Source organism: Podarcis bocagei (assembly GCF_964188305.1).
Source record: "Podarcis bocagei genome assembly, chromosome: 11".
In the NCBI taxonomy this organism is placed as follows: domain Eukaryota; kingdom Metazoa; phylum Chordata; class Lepidosauria; order Squamata; family Lacertidae; genus Podarcis; species Podarcis bocagei.
The window spans coordinates 34,094,164-34,110,098 of record NC_138136.1 but is presented as its reverse complement, the minus strand read 5'-3'; the positions used below and the strand labels follow the sequence as shown (position 1 = coordinate 34,110,098).

The following is a 15,935-nucleotide window of genomic DNA, read 5'->3' as shown; positions in this document are numbered from 1 at the left end:
ATGATTTGCATGAAAGCACCTTAAAGTTCTGAATGGTGGGGTTGGATGAATGTTAAATACACCTTTGCAAACTATAAATCAGTCTCTAATATTCTTAGGTACAGTAATCAGTCTTGGCATCAGCACATGGCAAAGGGGACATTTCCAGGTTTCTACACATGCCAGTACAGCCCACCAGGGATGTTGCTTTACCTGGTCCTATGGACACAGAGATCCCCAGCAATGGCCAGTCACCACTTCAAGCCGACTTCTTGGTTTGCCTGACAGTGGTCAGTTCACTTGTGGTCACTGTGAGTCAGCCTCATTCCTGCTTGCCTGTTGGCTTACTTGGTGGCAGCATCCCATTACAGGATCACCACTATCAGGAAAATCTCTGCCCAGTAAGCACTGCATCACAGGGAAGTGGTGAGACAGTTGCCAGCCTCCTGCCATGCTCGCTTTGCAGGCTTGTGGACCAGTCAGCACTATAGTGGAGTATTGCCATGAGGAAGGGTGTAAGATGCAGGAGCCATGGGGAATCTGTTAAGGATCACTCAAAAGCTGTAGTCAGGCCTAACAGTAATATATCTGTAGGTGCAGGAATTCCATGTATGTCTGCAGTACTTTACTCAGTCACATAATGTAGTCAGATTCCTTACTAAATTCAGGGCTATTTTCCCATCAAAAGAATCTGACATATATTTGGACAGCTTGTGTTCTCATCATTTATATATAATCTTAGTTAATACGTTTTTCTACTTTCATGGAGCTTCCATTTATAATGTGTGGATGTTCATAATGTAACATAAAGTTTGAGGTAGATAAACTGATTTCCCTTTTATTTTTTATACTGAGAATGCAGTCCTGTCATCTGTTATGTGCAGGTACACCCCATAGACTTCAGTGTGACTTTGCTCACACTAATTCACAGCGAGGACTTAAAATCTTTTATTGCTGCTTAAATATTTTCCCTTTAAAAATAGTATGTACATATCATAACAAGTTAAACTTTGTAAGCTGAAATGGATCTGATGTTAAAGCAAAAGATAAATATTATAACATACATGATATCTAGTCATCCAGCTGGTAATTTAATCTAGGACTGAATTAAAGCCCGAGGTATTTCACCCACTCAAAGCATCCTCTGGAATTATATTCTTGAAATGTTATGCTAGATCAAAAGGGCTCTGTTTACTAATTGTCATTGGACTTCTTTGCTTAATCAGGGTTACCAAAGAAGGGAAGGAATATGTATTTTACACAGAAAGGAGTAGAAGCCTATTTCTGAATAAATTTGATTTCTCTAAAGGTCTCTTAGCATAGAATTGATTGATTATTTTGATTTAAAAGATAAAATAGAATCTAAGAGCATGTGCTCATATCAAAAGCTCATCAAAATGATAAGAGTACCAATCAAGAAACTATCATGAAAAACAAAAGGTTCTTGATCCATGTGCTACATGCATTGGACAATCTTCCCGTTTTGTTTCAGTGTCTTGTGTTTGCTGGTTTTGTGTTTCAGAAGCATATATGTAAGTGTAAGCAGATATAAAGAACTCTTTCAGAAGGAGCCTGGTGAATTGTCTGGGAACACCAAATGCTGTAATATTAGTGAAGATAAACAAGTGTAGTCTGGATGAGAAACTGCTGCCCATGTAAGAGCAGGATATACATGTCACAATCAAAGAATGGGGGCAGGGAGGGAGCTGTCTCAGGTTCATAACATGCCACCAATGTGAATATATGCATTGAGTATATTCAAGGCCTGGGTGCCTTGTCACAAGAAATAGGAAATCACTAGTAACTTTCTGTGTCTGTCAGTTAGATTTCAGTGCTGTAGAAAGACAGATCAGTTGGTTAGAGTGTGGTGCTGATAAGATCAAAGTTGCAGGTTCAATCCCCATACAGGACAGCTGCACATTCCTGCACTGCAGGGGGTTGGACTAGATGATCCTCGGGGTCTCTTCCAACTCTAGAATTCTATTGTAAGATTCTATGTTGTGTGTTCTGTTACATGTCAACTTTCAAGGACACAGATTGGAGCATTTTTTTCTGGGGGGGGGATGAGTAGGAACTCCCCCCCGATTCAAAATATAATACATAAGAACAGTTTTTAGTGGTAGCATAATTATTATTTTTCTCAAATAGAACTGCAACTTGGATTAGAGAGTCTGTGGAAATAAAAGTAAATGCAAGCTATCTAGATTGCAGCGAGAGACACTATCTTTGGCCTAAAAACAGGTAGATAAAGGTTTAAGTTGTTGGTTTAGAAATAATTGAGATGTCTGAAAGGCCTCACTAAACATTATATACAGATCTGTGCAACTGAGCTGGGACAGCTGCTCCTTTTTCATTTTGTTTTTGAAAGAGCAGTTTTGAAAAAGCAACAAGAAATAAAGAAATAGTTGAAGAACGATTATCCTTTCTCTTTTGGGAAGTATTGAAACATATGCAGCACTTACTTTCTTAGCAAAACCAAGCTTGTTTAACTCCTTTTACAACATAAAATGTATATTTTATAGTTTATTTAGAATATGAAATTGTAGTATTTGTACAATTAAGAGGCCATAAAATTACTGAGTCACACTTCAGGGAAAGCCTTCTGAAGCAAAAATGTTTTCAATAGTTGCCTAAATATCAAGAGACTAGGCAGTTGTCTAAATTCAGGTGATAACTGATTACAGAGGACTGGAGCTGGAACAGTAAAAGCCCAGTTTCTAATACATGCTAAATTCACCTCTGGGGAGCATATGGTACTCTCAGCAGTGCCCAATCTGAGGACCCAAGGCTACGTTTACTTGGGTTTACACACAACAGAACTTGGAATTACTTCCATGTACAAATGTGAAGATTTTTTTTTTTGGGGGGGGGTTTACTGTTTTTTCAAGGACTTAAAAAAATGACAACCACCCAACTGAAAACTTGAAAATTTTGGTGATCACTGAAAAAGCTCTAATCAAATATTTGGTCATTCTAAATATTGTAGAATGAATTAAATGCTTTTAAGAAGCTCTAATGTAAGAGATTCTACATAGGGCTAAACCAGGTAGGTAAACAAAATGGACCAATGCTACATCTTTGTCTAGCATCTCTCTCCATGCAGCCTTCAATACCCATTCCTCTTCATTTCTTTTTATCCTGTTTTCCTGAAAACTGTTAATGTAAAGTTACAGTGCTGTGTAGATTTAGTTGCCGGTACATTGTGTTCACAATAGGTAATTGTGACTGCTTCTCATGTTGCATTTTGACTATACGAAGGGAACCTCCATGAAGTAAAAGTATGTTTTTTGTTGTTTGATGCACAATGGTATGTTTACTGCAAGTAAAGTATTTGAGCAGATATGAGCAGCAGCTGCTTTGTCAAGAACATTTCCACTTCAGCTAGTATGGATCGCTCTCTCTTTCTTTACCTCTGTGCAGAAAAAAAATAATTTGTGTACTGGTCCTAAAAAAAGAACTGGTCTGATTTTTGCATATTGCTACATAACTGATTGCTTAGTAACCTTGATTTCCTATTTGGTTTTCTCTTATAGCACAAAAGCAGTCAGCCGCTTCCACACTCCTTTTATTGTAGAAAATTACAGGCATTTGAATCAGCTACGTGAGCAGCTAGTCCTTGACTGCAGTGCTGAATGGCTACGCTTTTTAGAGTGAGTTTACAAATTCAGTTTTTTCTATTGAAATAAGATTATAAAGTAGGTTACAAAATATAACTATAAAGCTTACAATTCGTATTATTATTATTGAAGCGTCTGATGTGTAGTTTGCCTTGCTTATAGGCTTACCTGAACTTCAAAAGGTGGTTATATTTAAAATAGAGGCAGAACTGCCACGACCCATTTGAGTACTTCTATCACATTTTACAGTTTTTATAAAGTAAGTAAAGGGTAGCCTAATTGGTCATAGGAACACCAGAAGCTGCCTTATAAGTCAGACCAGGCTTCCTCAACCTCGGCCTTCCTGATGTTTTTGGCCTACAACTCCCATAATCCCTAGCTAGCAGGACCAGTGGTCAGGGATGATGGGAATTGTAGTCTCAAAACATCTGGAGGGCTGAGGTTGAGGAAGCCTGAGTCAGACCATTGGTTCATCTAGCCTAGCATTGTCTACATTGACTGACATCACCCCTCTAGAATTTCAGGTAGATGATGGAGTTTGAACCTGGAAACTTCTGTATATGTGAGCTACAGCCCTTCTTGAGATGATCCACCTGAAATAGATGCTAGTGTGTCTCTAGTTATAGCAGTGCATTCTAGTAACCTAAGATAATCAACAGAATTACACCAAAATAGGACTGTCCCTAAGGAATGCAGGATCCAGAGCAGATTACACTATGTGTACCCCTTCATGTCCTTCCTGTCTCTGCTGTCGTTCCTCTTCATTGTAGTGGGGGATCTCTTCCTCTCCCCAGCTTACTTTTTGCTGGTAGTGGAGAGGATTTGCCACTACTTTAGCAGAGGTGATCTCCCCCTACCCCTTACATTTTTTTCTCTTGTTGCTGCTGTTGCAGTGGCAGTGCTGACAAAGCCCTCCACCTCCCCCCTTCCTGCTTTTCCCTAGAAAGGGCAGAGTTGGAGAGCCTTGCCAGGCAGATGGGGGGGGGGCAGTGGCGCTGTTGGCCATGGGCACTAACTGTGAGGCCCAGAGCAGTTGTCCCTCTTTGCCTCCTGACGAACAACACAATAGCACAATAGCAAAGTCAAAAGAACTTTCAGCTTAAGAATGTGACATTTCTCTAGTAAAAGACTTTTAGAATGTCATTAGGAAATTAATTACAGTGACAGACTGTCTGCCTCTTTCCACCAATGGCACTGTTGTACTCAGACAACTTCTACAACAGTTGAAGAAAAACAGCAGCTATGCCTCAGGACCATCACTCATGTATTGCTGGCAACACTTAACATATTCTTCCCCCCTAATGGCAGAGAGGAGCTGCCAGAAGAGCTGGGTATCACAGCTCTACCTTAGCACAGAGTGCTGCAGATCAATATGAGGTAGGTTCTGCTTTTGAACAAAGTCTGCAGTGGTACAAAGTCTGTTAGAGAAGAAAGCATGAGGCACTGGTATGGTGGGGTGGTACCATTCCAACAGCCGTGTTGCTCCTGCTTAGCTGGATTGGGCAGGGTGTGTGTGTCAAGGCTGCAGCTAAGCCAGGGCTATGTGGGTACACTGGCAAGAGTGCAGAATTGGCTCCACTGGTGCACCCACACAGCCCTGACTCAGCCACTGCTTTGCCAGCTATTCCTACTCCTGCTTTCTTGCCTAACAAATGGAAAGTTTAGGCAATCTTTAGTATGTAAGTCTGCAGGCAGGGCCTGTTGTCCCTTTTAGTTTGTGAATAGCGTCTACCATCAATCACGTGGCTTGACATGCTACAAAAGAAGAATGTGTCACCTGATATCACTAATGTCTTGCAGTAGTAATTCATAAGAGGAGGGCAAATACTTATTTTAATGCGATAAATTCTTCATATTTTGGCAGTCCTCATTGCACTGTTAATATACACTTTCCATGTGGTCTAATTTAATTTTGTTTGTCCTTTAAAGAATAGTCCCAACCAGGGTGTTCTCTCTCTGTCTCTGCCTGTGTGTGAGTGAGAGAGACAGACACACACACACACACACACACAGCTCTTCTTGGTACAGAGTACCAGCACCTTTTTTTCCTGCCCATGGCAGTCATTTTTTGCTGACACCCACTGCACATATATGAGTACCAGCATCTCTTTTTTATTTTAAGTTTTACCCAAAAAAAGTGCTGGTCCAAACCTTTATATAGGAACTTTATATAGCAATATTTTAAAAGACTATCCTGTGCTGCCACTTAGTTCAACATTTTATTCATATTAATATTTTATTCACGTCTTCCTCCTCCCCCCCCCATTTACCTCTGTATAGTGATTTTAACGACCATTACTACACAATATCTAAAGCTGTGGGTCACCTAGCAACTGTGGACTGTATATTTTCCCTGGCTGAGGTTGCCAAACAAGGAGACTACTGCAGGTAATCACTGTCTAAACAACAGTAGAATATTACGGTTAGCTTTGTTGATTTTTTTTTTTACTAGACTACAAAAACGAGTACTGTCAAACGTATGTTTGTCATATTTGAGGACACATAGTGACGCTTCAAAAGATTAGACAGTATAGTTCCTGGGTAGGATGGATTGATTTACATTTCCTGTAGATTGTGGCCTGATTGATTCAGTTTCAAAAAAGCAAGAGTCTGGTTTCAGATGCCTCACCCCAAACTCCATCTAACATGCTGTAACATAATTTTCTTTTCAGACCTGTCATAAAAGATGGAAGGTCAGAGATAATGATAAAAAATGGGAAGCACCCTGTGATTGATGTGTTATTGGGAGAGCAAGAGCAGTATGTTCCAAATGATACACATTTATCAGTAAGTATCAGTAAATACACATTTATCAGTAAGAGAGCCAGTGTGGTGTAGTGGTTCAGAGCGATAGACTCGTAATCTTGGGAACCAGGTTCGCGTCTCTGCTCCTCCACATGCAGCTGCTGGGCGATCTTGGGCTAGTCACACTTCTTTGAAGTCTCTCAGCCCCGCTCACCTCACAGAGTGTTTGTTGTGGGGGAGGAAGGGAAAGGAGAATGTTAGCCGCTTTGAGACTCCTTCGGGTAGTGATAAAGCAGGATATCAAATCCAAACTACTACTACTACTACTACTACTACTCTTCTTCTTCTTCTTCTTCTTCTTCTTCTTCTTCTTCTTCTTCTTCTTCTTCTTCTTCTCCTCCTCCTCCTCCTCCTCCTCCTCCTCCTCTTCCTCCTCCTCCTCCTCCTTCTTCTTCTTCTTATATCATGACACCATGTTTTTGGTGTGGATTAGCCCCCTAAACCCCCTTCCCAGTAGACTAAAAAGACGCTGAACATGGTTTCTTAATTTCATACTGTGCTTGGACTTTCAAAAAGCTTTTGACAGGGTACCATACGAAAGACTGCCAAGTACGGTAAACTTAACTGTCATGGAATAAGAGTAGGGCCAGGAATTGGTTAAGTAGCAGGAAGCAGAGATTAGGAATAAGTGGGCTACAGGCAACCCCCTGTTTATGCAGGGGTTATGTTCTGAGACACCACATGTGTTGTTTAAATCGTGTATAATTGAAACCTATTGAAAAAGCAGATAGTGGATAGCTCAATGAATGCTAGTGTGTGGCAGCTACTTCATGCTAGGGATCATTGGGAAAGGAATTGAAAATACAGTAAAACTGCTAATATCAAAATGCCATTATACAAATCTATGATGTGGCTGCATTTGGAATACTGTGCACAGTTCTCTAGACCATTTACAGTGTGAGAAACGTGAAGTAGCCTGCAGTGATGTGAGAGACAAATGGTATCATGCCCCTACAGTGAGAATCCAACTTAGCATAGAACTGAACCCTTCCTGGGTGGAGAAGAGGAGGAAGTCATTTTTGTCTCAGGTGACAGCTGAGATGTGGGTCGTGCCTGATATTTTTATGCCATATGTATGTCTCTCCCAGTTTGCTATCTTTTGACATTGATTGCCAGAAGACCTATTACTACATTATTATGATTGAACAGCTAATTTTGTGTGGAGTGTCTTTATGTTTTCAATATGTATCTGGGAAGTGTGGAATGGGGATGCCAGGGGTAACTTGACCACAGTTGTTCATGCATTAGACCCTCAAGGTTGGATTACTGCAGTGTGCTCTGGGTGGGTCTACCCTTGACATTGGTCCAGAGGTTGCAGTCCTGGAACTGTTAAATTACCTGCTTCTGAAAAGTATTTTAATGATAGTTTCCCTTTCTCCAGGAAGACGGTCAAAGGGTAATGATAATTACTGGACCTAACATGGGTGGAAAGAGCTCTTACATAAAGCAGGTTGCATTGATCACAGTCATGGCACAAATTGGTTCCTATGTACCAGCTGAGGAAGCAAGAATTGGTATTGTGACTGGTATATTTACCAGGTGAGATGTCAAAGCTTCATGTTTTAAAGATAAGTAACCTTGTAAATTATCATTTCACTTCATAAGAATTTATTTTAAAATATCATTTGTGTGTGCTGATTGGCTTTGTTCTTGAAAAGAAGAGCAAGTTTCTAGCGCTCAAGGTCACTGGAAAAGTTTGGAAATATGAAGATGGGTTATGCTTAAAGGCTCAGATTCCACATTGGGCTGTGAATCCTCTACCTACCTAGGGAACACATTTATTTACTTATCATGTCTCCTCCTTTTCATGGCCACATGTTTCTGTCTCCCATTTACATCTCATCATTTCATCTGTTTTGTGGGATGGTCCTATTTCCTGTGACAGTTACCTTGTGGTAGCTGGAAACTGTCACCAAAGGTTCCTAATGAGCCAGTTCAACACTCAGTTTGATCTTTGAGCCATTTTTAACTCACCAATCAGGAATGGATTTGTGATTATGTGGAAAATCAGCTTGCAGCCAACTTAATTCATTGTTAGAAAGAAATTTAACAGTGACTGCTAAAGTGATGTACTTGGCACAACTGCCAACCTCATCAGATTCCAGGATGTTTTAATTACTTGATATTTCTGTCTGTAATGATCTTAAGGAGTATGCAGGTTCTCTCATGACCAGTGTGCTAAGCAATTCAGACCTGCTTACATAATTCCCTGCTGCATGATGCAGCAATTTGCTTTGAAACTAAGATTTCCTTAAATGCTGTTTGTTATCCGAGTTTCAGTTTATGAAGTTGCTCGTGATTATCGCTGAAAATTCATATTAATAATTTAGGGTTATAGCAAGTAATCATTTCCCCCCTTTGTGCTTTGATGTGTCCATTGAGTGTATTTTCTAAGGCTATCTAATCTAAATGGAGAAGTCAATTAAACAATGCTGCCCCTGTTGTACATCATGTAATAGGATCAAAAACATTCTGGCAGCAGTGATATACCTCTTTTGTAACTTTAGCAAAAACGAAGCATATTTTTATGTCTGATATGTCCAAACAAAAAATCTGAACGATGTGTTTGGTTTTTTTTTAATTGTCTGTTGAATTTAAAGTTAGATAATTGTACAAAATGCTTTATTCTCTGGAATGTGATTTAGTTGGCTCAGGAATTATTGAATTGTTTCCAGATAGAATTTGCTCTGTGCAGATGAGTCTCTTATCAACACTTGAAATAAGTAATTAAATTGGATCTCTGCACAATTTGCAATGTGCAACTGTATTGCTGCATGTGTAAGAGTGGGGAGAGATGAAAAATTATAATAATTTGGGTGACAAGGGACCTCATCTGCTACATGTATCACTAATAATTGACTAGAGACCTGGAAGAACAACCATAATCTAGGAAAACATACAATATTTTGGAGTAAATTAATACTAGAAAATACCTTTTTTACTTCTTTGGAATTAACTGAAAGAAAAACTATGAAGTACTAACAAATTTGTTGTCGTTGAGTAGCATACTAACTGAAGACATGCCTGGAATTTGCTGGGGATTGACTTCCAGTGCCTTGTGGTGGTGGCAAATTGGTTTTGTCTTAGCAGCAGTGAACTAACACATACATCATTCCTGAAGTACCTTTGCCAGCAAAGTTATTTTCAAGTGCCCAATTATTATTTTTTAATGCTTTTAAACACAGAGCAAGTAATAAAAGTATATTAGCGGATGGCTTAATAGTTTATTTTTTACATTTTTGATGAGGATTAAATGTATTTATTCTAAGTAATATTGTACCTCGGTGCTATGTACAATAGATGCCAAAAGCAAGTTCATTTCTTATCTAATGGTTTTTGTGTATCATTTGGACCACTTATCACTGTTGGACCAGAGTAGAATTGTTATTTATCATGGACAAAAGAGATTTGTTTTTACAGCTGCTCCTGAAAATAGCTAAAAGATAAAGGCCACTTCTGCTAAGGAAGTCCTGGGAAAAAACTTTCCATGAATGTAATTAGTTTAACAAATGGTTAGGGTGCAACACATACGGCAGTATACATCTGCATTGTTGTCTAGATGTTCATGTAGTTTCCAGTGAAGTATCAAGCATAACTAAGTATTTTAAATCTTCAGTACGAAAAGTTTGTCAAAACATATCCTGCCTCAAAAAAGTATTTATTTAACTAAATTTATATGATTGTAAGAAAACATCCAGGCAGTTTGCAAAAATATAAAACAAAATATTAAAATTAATTGCAGGAAGAGAGCATACATCTTGTTTTCTTGCAATAAATATTTGAAGATCATGGGATGATATTCAACTAAGTTTTACTCAGAGTAGACCCATTGAAATTAATAAACACTTTTATATTTTGGAGTTCTTTCTTGTGTACTCCAGTAACCAGATAATATTCTTATGTACAGCAGATGCAGCAAAATTACGTAAAAGAAGTTCAGATGATTTTTACTCATCCTTTATGCATTTTTTATTTTAAAAACTGAATAGTGTGTGCTTCCTGGTTTTCTAGTTTGTATTATTTTCTAATAATACTGAAGAATTTTGTTTTATTTTGCAGAATGGGTGCCACAGACAACATATTCAAAGGTCAAAGCACATTTATGGAAGAACTGACAGAAACAGCTGATATAATTACTAAAGCAACTTCCAATTCACTAGTAATTTTGGATGAACTGGGGAGAGGAACTAGCACACATGATGGAATTGCAATTGCTTATGCTACCCTGGAATACTTTATTAGAGATGTAAGTGCATTATCTGTCCCTTTGAATGATCTAAGTCAGAGCTTTTCAAACTGTGTCTCGTGACACGTTAGTGTGAAGTGCAAACACTCCCCATGATCCCCAGGGGCTGGAAAGGAGTTAGTTTAACCTCTGGTTTGCTAGTAATTCTGAATTACTGTGTTGCGAAATGATTCATGTCTAAAAAGTGTGTCACCAACATTAAAAGTTTGGAAGGATTTAAGTTGTGAAAATGAGTTGTCCCCAGATGATTACAGTGGTACCTCGGGTTACATACGCTTCAGGTTACATACGCTTCAGGTAACAGACTCCGCTAACCCAGAAATAGTGCTTCAGGTGAAGAACTTTGCTTCAGGATGAGAACAGAAATTGTGCTCCGGCAGCAGCAGGAGGCCCCATTAGCAAAAGTGGTGCTTCAGGTTAATAACAGTTTCAGGTTAAGTACGGACCTCCAGAACGAATTAAATACTTAACCTGAGGTACCACTGTATCTCAGTGCACCTTCCCTTGAAACAGATTCCGTGGAACTGGTCCAGGATACAATTATCAGCAGTAACAAAAGCCACAGAGCGATTGTCCCATTCTTGATAAAGATGATAAAGACCATCTGTCAAGACAACTAAGGCTGATTCAGTCAAATGACTAGGACTGAACCCAGTTGCCTCTTCCCCTCCCTCACCTTCTCTAAATAGGAAGTACCGTATTTTTCGCTCTATAGGACATACTTCCCCCCCTCCAAAAATTGAGGGAAAATGTGTGTGCATCCTATGGAGCGAATGCAGGCTCCTTGGCTTCAGCGATAGCAACGCTAAGCCTCCGAAGCACAGAGGGAGCACTCCCTCCGTGCTCCAAAGGCTTCGCGTTGCTTTCGCTGAAGCCTGGAGAGTGAGAGGCATCGGTGCGCACCAACCCCTCTCGCTCTCCAGGCTTCAGGGATAGCCGCGCAGCCCCTCTGGCAGGGAGAGGCTGCACGGGGCTATGGCTTCTTTAGCCCTGCGCAGCCTCTCTAGGCAGGGAGAGGTTGCGCGAGGCTAAAGAGGAAGCCAAAACAGCCAGCGGGATCCATCCCGCTGGATGCCTTGGCTTGTGCTGGCAGGGAGAGGTTGCGCCTGTACGCTGCTCTTTGGGGCTGGGGGGGAAATAATATTTTTTTTCCTGATTTCCCCCCCCCCTAAAAACTAGGTGCGCCCTATGGTCTGGTGCGCCCTATGGAGCGAAAAATACGGTATGCATATTTTAAAGCCTTAATCTATTTTATTTTTCTAGGTTGGTTCATTGACACTGTTTGTCACCCATTATCCTCCAGTGTGTGAATTAGAAAGGGCCTACCTGAGACAAGTTGGGAATTACCATATGGCTTTTCTGGTGAATGAAGATGATCGTGAACAAGAAAGAGGTATGATATCAAATTTTCATTCATATATATATATATATATATGAGAATATATATACATTTCACATATCACACCTTTCTTCCAAGGAGCTCAAGGTGGCATACTTCTTACCATTTCATCCTCACCACAACCATATGGGGTTGGTTAAACTGTGAAACGTCACCCAGCGAATGTGACTAGAATGATTGAAAAGCTAGCGCAGTGTGGTGGTTGACTGGAAGCAAGATTTCCAGATTATTGAGATGAATAAAATATAAACCATATTGAACTCAATTATGACATCTTCATACAAATGTGTGTTTTTGTTTTTTGTTTTCCTAGGATCTGAAGGTGAAGAAAATCCTGAATTTGTCACTTTCCTTTATCAAATAACAAGGGAAGTTGCCACAAAGAGTTATGGGCTAAACGTTGCTAAACTAGCAGATGTTCCTGATGAAATTCTTAAAAAGGCAGCTCGCAAATCAAAAGAACTAGAGAGATTAGAGAATATGAAAAGGTTAGAGAATGGATTGATTGACATCTTAGTAATAAAACTTTCACATATATCATCTGGGAAAGCCTTTCTGAGCAGCCATAAAAAGTAGATTTAAAAGATTTTCAAGAGGTGCCTAAATGCTTAATTACATTAACGTCAGTACAACCTACAGTCTAAGGAGCTAAACATGAATTCTATTAATGAAAAAACTTCTTTTAGGGAACTGTATGTTTTTCTTTAACAATTGTGATGACTGCTCATTATTTATAATGGCCTGATGTAGCAAAAATGACCTGATACAACTAAAACCAGTCACGGCATGGCTCAGGGTCCATGCTAGCCATGTCAGCAGAGTGCTAAAGTCATTTCTTCAACCCTTTAGCACATGTCTCAAACAGCTATAGGGGTGTAATATGGAAGTCTCACTTTAAATATAACATTTATATTTTGGATTGAGGATTCAGAAATGTATGTGAAATACTTCTGGGACTGAGGAGTCTTCCAGATGGGCTCCTGTTCATTAAACAGTGATGTGGTATCACCTCCCTGTAAATGTTTGCAAACAATCAGGGTGTGTGCTCCTAGAAGACTTCTAAAAAGTAATGAAAAATAAATTATTAGTGCATCTTAAAAAGGTCCAAACAAGTACTGTTCATTACTGCTTTAAAGGGCTAGAACTGGGTTTAACAGAACTGTTAAACACATGCTTCATTCGTTCTTTCATACATTTGAAACACTATTTAAATTTGGTCAATGCTTTCTTGACACCCTAAATAACTTGATAATTTTGGCAATAATTCACTATAAAAAAATTAAACTGTTTACCATTTGCAAACTTGAAAGGGGAAGAAAATTTAGAATCACAATTTTTATGGCCCTAATGCAGGGGTTGCCATTTGGGTGCTTATGGGCACATATGTGCTCCCGCAAATGGCCTTCCTGATTGGCCACATGGCCCCCTCTTTTTGCTGAAATTAGACTTAAAAGAAGCATTGTTTCTGGCCAGTAAATGGGTTGCAGTGTGTGCTTGGTTGTGGGCCAACAGCAATTCAGTTTGTAAATGTGTCCATGCATCCAAAAATATTGGCGTCTCCTGCCCCAATTTTTTCAAAAATTTGCTTTTGTCTTCTGAATAACTCCAGGATAGTATATTGTACTTTTTATTGTAGGAATTAGATATTAATTCTAGTATCTTCAGTGTGAAAATTCACACAATAGTAGGAAGTGAGGTTAAAATAAATATTTATCCAGTGTGTGGGATTCCACATTGGCACACATGTATGGGACAGGCTGGATTATGCTTTCACTTTAAGTAATAATACTTTCTGCAGTAAAAAAAATATAGATATGTGTTTTTAACATAGCTTTCATTTCAGTTAGAGTATTCTAGTAGATTCCTCCATGTTCTTTTCTTTCCACACCTCCATTGTGACATCAAATGTAAATGCATTCATAATGCTTTGTCTAGTTAGAAAAATTGGCCTTGCCTTTCTTCATCTAATTCTTCTTTACTGAGATATTTAAATACTAATGAACTGAGCATTTAATGAAGTTCTAACACTGAACTTGGTGTTTGTTTGCTTTTAGAAAAAGGCTGATGACCTTTGTTAAAATATGGAATACTACCGATTCTGGAGAACTGCAAAGATGGAAAAGTATGTGCGAAACAGATAATGATTTCAGCCAACTTTAAAGATTCCTTAAAACCTGCCAATAGAAAATGGAAATAGCATAGAAGATTTAAATGAATTTATTATACAAAGCTATATATTCACGCAGTGAAATTTCAAATCATAGGTGTGTATACTGATGAATGGGTGGTTCACATGGACATTTTTTTCATTTCATTCATGCAAACTATCTCCCGTGATGTAGTTATGTGGAGTAGCATAATATGTGCCAGATAAGTAGAAGACATCAGGAGATCCATGATTACAACTCCTGTGGTGGTGGTGGTGGTAGCAGGAACTACAGGGATCAAGAAAGTTGAGGCTTCTCCACCACATTCCCAAATTACTCCTCTAAAGTTAGTATTTGCCCAGTGCAGAGAAACAGACAGGTAACCATATAGTACCTGTATGTTTCTTTCCCATAGGAGAAAAAAGTTTGTCAGGAATTTAGTTTTGGAACCCGCATCTGAGTGGGTGGGTATTAAGCACCATTCTCCCAATGCTGTGGCCAGATTCAGTTTGGGAGGTGCCTGTAGTTGCTTTTCACTTTAAAATGAAATAACAAAAAAAGCATGGGGCATCACTTCATGGGTCTCCTGCCACATTACCTAGAGATGTAAACATAGCTACTGCAGCTGTGAAAATCACTACAGAATGAACCATTTACATGGTGCCTTCTTGACATGATCATGGGCACATAACACGGGCAAAATCATGTAATGTAAAATCTAGCAGAAGTGGGCCCATGTGAAATGGTTCATTGATTTAAATGCAGTTGATATCTTGTAAGCTCCAATTGTTTTTTCAAACTGCTGTCTGGTGGGTTTTTCCACTGAAGATCAAGTATTTTGTTACATTTGCCTGTATTATGTTTTCCAAACTTTATCAACATCATCTCCACACTGTACTTTATTTAAAATACTGAAAAATGCTTTTTATAGTTTGATGATGTTAACTAATTTCAGATGGAAAACATGAAAATCATGTTTATAAATTACAGGAAAACACATTTGTATTAAATAAAATGATGATTTTAAAAGGATACATTGATTTCTATTAATGTTACAATGACTGAATAATATGATTTAGCAGATGTTGAATAATTTTGTTTACTATCAATTCAGTAATACAGAATAATATTTCATGATGCTTGTTTTTTTAATGATGTGAGTAGTTTCTTACTGACATTTGTCCTGACTCATTCCCACAGAATATACTGAAAATATTCAATGTATGTGCTTCTCTCTTTATGCTCTTGAAATGCCCATGAAATCTTGATAAAAATAGTATTGCTACTACTGCAGAGGCAATCCCAAACAAAACAAGTACATGTCAGTTTGTCAAGCACTCAGTAAGAATAAATTATCTAACTAACTACTGTATTTGTTAACTTTTGTTAAGTATACAAAATGAAAACGGACACACAGTCGAAAATGCTATAATTCTTTCTGCTTGAAGCTCTTTGATGCTGGTATTGATAAAGCTTAACACTTACTAATGGCATATGATGTTTTATATGGAGGATATTAGTTTAACATCCTTGGTTATATAGTTTCCAAATTAATGAATTGGCTCCAAAGAATCATTAGTGAAACTTCTGTACATAGAAATCTCTGGCAGTGGCTCTGATTTTGACTTCTGATACTTTCTCTCTGCGGCAATTTTTAAAAAAGCAATCCAGAAATTTGGAGAGACTCATCAGAATGCTTCCCATTGCAGCATTTGTTGCTGCAGCTAGGCAGAGAAACTCTG

The 15,935-nt window shown here is 38.7% G+C and overlaps 1 protein-coding gene across 1 annotated transcript in view; it reads left to right on the top strand.

Annotated features, from left to right (window-relative positions):
* MSH3 (mutS homolog 3) overlaps positions 1-15,563 on the top strand; it is a 61,133-nt gene extending 45,570 nt beyond the window's left edge. The window contains exons 18-25 of the mRNA XM_081212552.1: positions 3,513-3,629; positions 5,877-5,984; positions 6,269-6,383; positions 7,783-7,940; positions 10,461-10,647; positions 11,911-12,040; positions 12,360-12,534; positions 14,101-15,563. Of these exons, the coding sequence (XP_081068678.1) occupies positions 3,513-3,629; positions 5,877-5,984; positions 6,269-6,383; positions 7,783-7,940; positions 10,461-10,647; positions 11,911-12,040; positions 12,360-12,534; positions 14,101-14,206 (1,096 nt within the window). The 3' untranslated portion in view covers positions 14,207-15,563. The remainder of the gene's footprint in view (positions 1-3,512; positions 3,630-5,876; positions 5,985-6,268; positions 6,384-7,782; positions 7,941-10,460; positions 10,648-11,910; positions 12,041-12,359; positions 12,535-14,100) is intronic.
* The last annotated feature ends 372 nt before the right edge of the window (positions 15,564-15,935 follow it).